Below are 9,193 nucleotides of genomic sequence, written 5' to 3'. Positions count from 1 at the left end.
ATCTATATAGATAGTAGGTTAAACAAAACACTTTTAATTTAGGGCCAGAAATATATTTGATAATTCAATACAAGCAACAATTTAGATTTGTTTTGATCGTAATTGAGTTTTGTGTATATCACACATCATTATATTGAAAAACTGATCAGTTGGTACTTATAATAATATTGTAACTACATAAATTGGTTTAGGTGTATATAGTAGAATATAATATACGTGTAGTAAATAGGTTAAATAAGGTTTTTGTCTATTTTGTTTAGTTATTACGATGATATAGATATTTTATTTTAAAACATTTTTTGTTAAAAATCTAAGTGTGATTAGTCTATACTTTATAGCGAGTTCCTTATTTATTATTTGAAGTCGCTTCGATTTCTTTATTACTGTATTTTTCTCTTTTTAGTGTTAGGTATTTTACACTACGGAGTTATTTTATTAAGTACGATAGGTAGGCTAAGCAAAGGTCCAGCCAGATGACGAGAAATAGGAATAAATAAACAGTGATTGAACATGAGGAAGGTTTAAAGGTCCGCTACTTAGCCTAGGTGATATAACAAATGTTCTAACTAAACTAGAGCAATAACAAAAAGTTGTGTCCTCCGGGAATAGAATCTACGACCACTACACCATAGAAGCAATTGCCTGCAATATTTCTAGGGCTTCCCATATGATATGGACGGGTTTGGCACTGAACGACTTTGATAAGCAAACCCTTACTAAAAATTCCTCAAAAGGCTCTGAAGAGTAGCTCTGAAGAGTCCTTGCTTTCATCAATAGTTTACCTAAATTATTTCAAAGTATACTATTAGTTGTCCGTACATCACCATAATATTTCAAGAAAAATAGTGTAACTCTTATCCATTGATGAGTTGTGTGTTCCGTTACATCATCTCAGCAATAACATTATACCCAAATATCTAACTATTTTAGTCAAAAAAATATGTTAAAACCTTGAATTCTGTCATGAGATTTTGACTTGATTCCAACAGGACCACATTCGGAATGGCACTATTTCGAATAAACAAAGAGTTTTGAAAATCAGTCCACAATTGACGGATAAATCGATGAACGTAGTAAAAATATATATGTAGTTAATTCAAAACAGTTAATTCAATATATGTTTGTTAAAAGTTGTAAATTAGTTTTAGAGTCAGACAATATTTTCCTTCTCATTTTATTCTATTTTAAAAGAGATAGAATACTGTTAGAGAAATTCGAACATGCAACCGAAAGAGCCTGCAATATTTCTTGAAAATATTATTTGTTGTTTTAACCTTTTGTTTTAATAAGAGATTGCTTTTTTAAGAATACAATTTTAAAAACATATACCAAAATCAAGGAAGAATTATTATATCAATTTACATATTTAAATGAGACATGAATATTTCAGAATGGTACATTGGGCCACTCATGGCAATATCATAATCAATATAATGTAAAGACAACAAAAATTGATTGAAAACGGTAAACGTTGGAATAACTATCGATTAGGTTTGTTTAGTCATAACATTTATTAATAATTCATTGCAGACATATAGTTCTTGATGCTGGAAACAGGAATGGTTTTATTACTGGTGCAGAATTAGTGTTTTCCTCTAGTCCAAGGGTAACTACCATGGAGATGAACCGTAACTTGTCTTTGCGCTAGTTTGAAAATCAGCTTTTAAAGAACTTGGAGGAACCGTCAGTTATTGTTTCGTACAATGCACCAGATCTACCATATATATAGTAAACTCGTGGAGAAAATCCCAACAAGTGCATCAACAAAGGCTGCAATTAAGGAATGGCTTAAAGTACATAAAATAAGTTTCGAGCAAACCATGTTAAAGAATAAACTATTTAAAATTGTTACTCGGTAAATATAAATGAAATATTTAATTACATTTTATGTAATTTACTATTTTAGAAATAGCATGACGAAAGATACATGTTAGATCAGACCAATGAATATTATGGCCACAGAGTATTACGTCTTCCTCCCTATAATTGCATTTTTAATCCAATGGAGTTGATGTGGGGTATTGCAAAGAATTATTACAATAGATATTCAGCTCGAGGAGGATATTCAAACCAGAACTGTCTAGATTTATGGAAAGAGGCATTGTCGAAAATAACACCTTCGGTTTGTGTAAGCTCGATCAGACACATTGAAGAAGAAATTGACAAATGGTAGAATCTTGAGCAAGATTTTGATAGATTGGAAATACCCAACTCGGTTACTAACTTGATTAGTGTTTCTGAAAGTGACAGTGATTGAATAACACGTTATGAATGTTGGTTTATGATTCAATGTTGACAATTACCCAGACAGGGATCACCCTGTGACAATTTCATCAGAAACAGGTAATGAAACTAAAGGTCAGTATACAATTAACATACTTTAATTGTAGAAAATTGTATTATAGAGTGTGAAGGCTTTATGAGCATGTGTGTTATTATTTAGATTATACACGAATGTTTGTTTGTTTAAAATAATGTTTGTTTAAAAAGTATGAGGAGAGAAATTATATTAACTGTTTTGCAGACATGGCAATAGCATTAGGGAGAATGCAGTGATTTTAATATAGTTTTATCAAGAAAGTTGTATACAGATAGTAACAGGACAAAATTAGGAGAAATACAGTAATATCATAATGACTTCGCAAGGAAATATTGCATCGAAAGAAACAAGAACAAAGCGTAAAATATAAGTATGCCCTTTAATGAAAGTAAAATAAATTACTCAGATATACAATTGTTAATTAGGTGAATTAGGCCTTCGGGGAATACTACTGCATAGAAAGGGCCTAGAACTCTGCCTATACTAGCATGGAAAAAAATTCAATGTATATATAATAAAACAAGTCTAACTTATAAATTATTCTGGCTGTATAATTAATTGTAGTTTTAAGTTCATAGATAATATGTGCATTAGATGTACTCTAATGTTAAAAAAATTATAATACATAACGCTTTTGTTTGATTATTTTATTTAGATTATAATTTTGTTATATGTCAGAGCTAATATGTACTAAAACTCAAAGTTGCTGCGGCAACATTGCGACGTTTTGACAGGTCACGTGTGTCACTAGTGTTGAGTGTATAAGTCGAACATAGAACATTCTCCTTTTTCAAGGTCGGCTATAACGGTTTGAGTCGGCTTTTATGAAGATGAGATTATGCGAGTACATGTAAAGGGTTCAGCGTTAAGATAGTAATAAGTCGGAGTTTAAGAGAAACAACGGTGTAGAGTAGATGTGCTCATAATGTGTGCCTGATCTGTGTGTCTTTTGTATTACCATTCTATTCGGAAGGGTTTATCAACAAGAAATAAAGAATAGGCCTTTCACTGTATATATAAATTTTCAGTTATGGAAGAGTTGCTCTAGGTAAATTAGGAAACACTTGTTTGGAATTCACTAACGATGAATTTTCTTTGGACGTTTTAGAAATATTTTTTTCAGTGGGTGTGCCGATTGGCCTTTAACGAAACAGATGCGGCGAAAATTGTTAATCCCTAACGCCGGCTAAAATTGACAATTCGGGGGTCGAGAGGTCTCATTAATGTTTAACCGGCCCTGGAGATCAAAGTTTCAAGGGCGGCGCTGGGCCCGCGCTCGCTGGCCGCGGCGGCCGATGGGAAGCTGGAAAAACCGACGGACTTGTGAATTTTTCATTTGGGTAGGTAGCGGGCCGCCCCCCGAAAACTATCCGAGGGGGGTGTGGGGGCGCTTGCGCCTCTCAGACGTGAAAAGTTGGACCGTTAAATCGCGTTTCAGTTCTCGCGTGTCCTTCTAGCGCGCGCCAATTGCCCCGTCGATGACGACAGTCGCACCACACACGAGACCGATCCGTTTTTCCCGCCACCACCTCACACGCACTTGCTGAAAGACAAAAGAAAGTTTCGTACGCGCGCTTACCCCGATTTCGCTTTCCGGTCGTTGATCGGATTGTTTTCGTCATTTGCGAAGTTCAGAGATAGTTTGCGAAGTGTTTCGGAAGACTGACATGTATATTTGGTGACTTTTGGAGAAAGAGAAAAGGAAAAAAAAACTTTATTGACCGATTCGTTAAGATGGCTGGGTTGCATGTTGCTATATTGCTCCTAATTTTAGCAAAAGGTAAGAATTAATTAAGCAAATAGTTTTTTATAATTATTAACTTTATACATTAACGCGCAAGCGCATAATCACGTTGATAGTTCTTTTAGTAAAAAAATTACTATTAAGCTAAGGTTGGCGATATACAAGATTACCATTTATATATTCATATGTTTTAAGAATACCATAAAACTCAATGGAAAATTAAAAATATATACAATATTTTTAGTGTTATTGAGTTTTTAGTGTTAATTCTAACGTACATATTTTATAATTTTTTAATTCTCAATCTTAATTTACGAACTATTTACATTTATCTCTAAAAACAGGACACTAAATTACTTGTTTCTTTATTCTGTTCTACAGATTATTGGTTATTAACTATTATTGTTTTATGCTCTTCTTTATTTTATGTACAAATGTATTACTTAATATTGACTGCAAAATTACATCACACAATATTTGATTGAATATTAGAATATTTGAATTTGAAATCAATTCAACACATAGTTATTTATCATTGTAAATAAAATATCTATAATTAATTATCAAGTCATGTTTCTATTTGAACCCATCTCACTGCTCCGTTCTTTCTACTGATCTACTTGCTCTAAAGGATATACTATTTTTAAGTGTTTCGATATCCTAACTTTCTTTGATGTCATCGAAAAATACAGTTTCTTCCTTCATCCATCTTAATCCCTATCTTCAAGAAGATTACAGATTGATAGCTTCTCTAGAGAGTCAATGCTTATAACAACGTTTGGGTGAGAAAACTTATATATTTTCCTCCATCGATCATCTTTAATGAAAATAACATAACCAAATATAATTAAACAGATTGGGTACCGCCACTTCTCGCAAATGGGAAACTCCTTGTCACTATTCTATGTTTTCTTAATCTGCGTATCCCGACTTCGGAAAAGAAGGTTTACCTATTACCTATCCACTAATCGAGAAAATAGAGTATGTGCTGTCGGAGAGTTAACATTTCCATGTTTCAATAATATAAAATTATTGGTATAAATATATTTTTTTATTAAAATGATTCAGATTAATTTCTTAATTTTGAGGTTTAATTTTTATATGAATTACCCCCCAAATCTTTCCCTTTTATACGTATAACTTCAGAAAGGTAAAGCCTAAAAAACCTTGGATCTTATCTTTGTGTTTTTTAATAACCTTGAGAATACTTTATCACTGTTTTGGGTTTTTTTGCATGCTAATATCTGCAGCTTTTATTGTTTGCAAACCTTCTATATAAAAATGGGCTTCGTCAAGGAATATTAAGTAATTTAGCCTCAATTGAAATTTTTCAAAATGGGATAAACATTTTTACATAAAAAGTTTTACATAAAAATAATTATTTTCTTTTAAACTTTGTGTTTGAATTATGTAAAGATAAAATTGCTATGTCATCCTTATAATTAAGCAAAATGTTGAATTTGTTTAGATAATGTCGCGGATATATAATAATTGAAATTAAAGGGTGTTTTCTAACCTGAAGATTAGGTTAAACGAACTCGTATGAATTTTCTTAAATTATGCCTCCCTACTGAGATATCTCCTCGGTATAACTAGTTAACCATTTCCGCGTAGCACACATTTAAAATAACGATATTTTTAATATATAAGGGATGGTAATGGATAAATCCTGTAAAGTGACGCCCGAACCTTTGTATATTTTAAACATTGTAACCAGAGAATCATTTAGCAAGAGATAATGAGGAATTATTAATAGTTAAGGGCTTAGAGTTTATGTAGCCAACAGTATATCCTTTATGCGAAGAAGTAATAAGTGATATATGAACTAAACACAACATAATTTAAAAAGGTATGATTCACTTTTTTTAATATTCTTAATTTTATGACAAAATACTTACTGACATTTTTCATTATACATTTGTTAGTTAAAACTTAACAGTTGATATTTAATAATTATGGTTGACAAATTGGAATAACATTTACCAGATGATAACAGGTCAATTGAAAAGTCCCCGGCCTAACCTAGTAAAACTAATTTTTTTGGCAAAATTAGTTTTTTTTATTCAACATAATTCCCTTCAAGGGTGATACACTGACTATAGCGACCCTTCAACTTTTCGATACCATTTTTGTAGTACCAATTGTCCTTTTCTTCAAAATAGGCCTCAGTTTCGGCGATCACCTTTTCCGAGCATTCTTTTGAGAATTGAGAACAGGAAATGGTCGCTGGGAACCAGATCTGGAGAATACGGTGGATGAGAAACCAATTTAAAGCCCAATTCATGGCATTTTGTAATCGTTTTCACTGACTTGTGACATGGTGCATTATCTTGGTGGAGTAGCACTTTCTTTTTCTTCAAATGTGGTTGTTTATCGGCGATTTCGTCCTTCAAACGGTCCAATGACGCTATGTAATGGTAGCTGTTGATGGCCCTCTATTTTTCCAGGTAGTCAATGAAAATTATTCCATGCGCATCCCAAAATACAGACGTCATAAACTTGCCAGCCGTCTGTTGCGTTTGCCCACGCTTTGGACCGGGTTTATCGTGTGCAGTCCACTCGCATAACTGTCAATTGGATTTCGGAGTTAAATGATGGAGCCATGTTTCATCCATTGTCACATAGTGACGCAAAAACTCGGGTTTATTACGCTTGATCATCTTCAAATACTGATCCGAATCATCAACTCGTCGTTGTATTTAGGCAAAAGTGAGCTCGCGCTGCACCCTCTTTACACAGAGCTTTCTCATACCTAAATATTCGTGAATAATATTCATGACAGTTGATAACTTTAGAGTGTCTGCTATTTCATTCAATATCAATTTACGGTCATTCAAAATCATTTTGTGGATTTTTTAAAATTTTCGTCGGAAACAACCTCTTTTGGGCATCCACTGCGTTCATCGTCTTCGGTGCTCATTTCACCACGTTTAAACTTAGCATACCAATCCTTGATGGTTGATTTTCCTGGGGCAGTGTCTGAAAACTCTGCATCAAGTCAAGTTTTTGCTTTAACTGTATATTTTCCTTTCAAAGAGCAATATTTTATCAACACCCAAAATTCCCTTTTATCCATTTTTTTCATAATAACAAAAGTTGCTTTAATCAAAATGTTATAGTTCACCAAATAATGATCAGCCAGCTGTTAAATTAATACACACATCTTTTGAGGGTTAGGGCTAACTGAAAAACATATGGATTTAATTCTAGTAGAGCCATCTATGTGTCAGGCCGGGGACTTTTCAATTCATCTGTTATTTGATAAGTATTTAACATTAAATTTGTACGTGGAGCCTTTGACCTTCCTCATTGATGCTGACACGAGGTATTTGAACTATTGATAATTGAAAATTAATATTTGAAATTTTGCATTAAATATATTTGATACTTTATAAATTTCATAAATTTTATTAGTAGTTGGAGAATAAAAAAATTCAACTTGCATTTGACAGATAATATTTGATGAATACTTAGAAGTAATTTTTTTAATGCACTTAATATTATTTTTGTATAATGCATGTCTACAATAATTAAAAAAATCATATATGTTAAGAATTATTTAATTCAAGACATCGGCTATTATTCAGATAATGAACACGGTCATTATCAAATTAGCACTGATATTGCACACAGCGAAAGAGAAAATCGAAGATAGACAAGGAGGCGTATACAACGCCAATACGTCGGCGAAACGAGAGGAATAAAAAAGGGATCGAACCGGCTTCGAAATCCGACTGCAATATATCTGAATTATTGGAGTGTGACGGAGATCTGTTCTACGTTGATGAGCGAATTATGGAATAGTTCGTGCTTTTGGCAGAACAATCGTATTTATCTCACTCCGGGCGTCGTTCGCAATCAATCACGGGAAGGGGAGGTCGCGCCACCGCTTCGGTTTAAGAAGAAGATCCGCCCGCGTTTACTTTTGATACTGCTCTCTCCGTTTTCAATCGACTCAAAATCAATCAATCTTTAAAAGCATATAGGAATGGCGAATCCTCTTTGAGGGACGTTCTGTGGACGGTATAACTGATGCTTCGTAATTTTAGCGTTGAACACTTATGTAATATGGATTTATAACAGGTGAAGTTGACCTGGCTAATTTTGTAGCGGCTAACAGTCAATAAATGTCGTGTAAATGTTTAATAAGTTTCGTAGAATTACAGAGATAATTGAAAAGACCTATTAAGATAATTATGTATGTTCAGCTATATTATTAGATATAGAACAGGCTTTCGATAATATATGGCAGGATGGCCTTCTCCATAAGCTACACAAAATGTTACCGAAATAACACGCTTAACTATTAAAATATTACATTACAGCCGGAATGTTTAGTGTTAACCAATATGAAGCTTAATCTACAATAAAAGAAGTTAAAACAGGCATCCCACAAGAAAGTGCCAATTAGGGTCAATTTTTTACGTACTCTACAAATGATATATCACACAAATTGAAAATATTATGATGCCTACAATTGCGGATGACACTGCGATTCTTGCAGCAGAAGACAATAGCGAAGAAGTCACATCAAAATTGCAAACAGGCAGGTGACAATATAAATAATTGGACCCAAATTTGGAAAAAAAGTATATATGTACATGTGCAGTTCAAGGAAAATCAGGCCGCACAAGCACCAATAACAAATAACACTATCATTCCATATAACAACGACGCTACGTATCTTGGAATTAATTTTAATAAAACCTCGCTGGAAGGATCATGCAGAAAAGAAGAAAAGAGGGAAAGAAGACTGGAGCCGAAATATAAAAAATATATTGGTTATTTGGAAGGAAATCACAATTATCAGTATATAATAAATTGCTATTACACAAGTACTTATTGAAGCCCATTTTGGATATACGGAATTCAATTATGGGTACGTTCTCACCAATATAAATACAATATAATTTTTCCAGAATAAAGTCCTGAGAATTATTGTCGGTACATTAGATACTACAGGGCTAATTACCTCTCCAGAGTTCTGTACTCGCCTTGGTTCTTTTCAGTGAGGCACCTTGTGCTATATATGTTTCATTTTGTTATTGTTGGACGCAGAATCAACTAAAGCGGATGGTTTATCAATACGTAAACATGCTACGTACAATAGACTATGAGAAAAACATGTA

The 9,193-nt window shown here is 33.2% G+C and overlaps 1 protein-coding gene across 1 annotated transcript in view; it reads left to right on the top strand.

Moving 5' to 3' along the window:
• Positions 1 to 3,813: 3,813 nt before the first annotated feature.
• Positions 3,814 to 9,193, top strand: part of LOC143199104 (limbic system-associated membrane protein) — a 565,114-nt gene continuing 559,734 nt past the window's right edge. Inside the window, exon 1 of the mRNA XM_076408852.1 lies at positions 3,814 to 4,100. Within this exon, the coding sequence (XP_076264967.1) occupies positions 4,055 to 4,100 (46 nt within the window). The 5' untranslated portion in view covers positions 3,814 to 4,054. The remainder of the gene's footprint in view (positions 4,101 to 9,193) is intronic.

This window comes from Rhynchophorus ferrugineus, unplaced genomic scaffold (genome assembly GCF_030347505.1).
Source record: "Rhynchophorus ferrugineus isolate W39M unplaced genomic scaffold, kcgeb_rfMv2 rfM6, whole genome shotgun sequence".
In the NCBI taxonomy this organism is placed as follows: domain Eukaryota; kingdom Metazoa; phylum Arthropoda; class Insecta; order Coleoptera; family Curculionidae; genus Rhynchophorus; species Rhynchophorus ferrugineus.
This window is presented reverse-complemented; position numbering and strand designations above follow the sequence as displayed.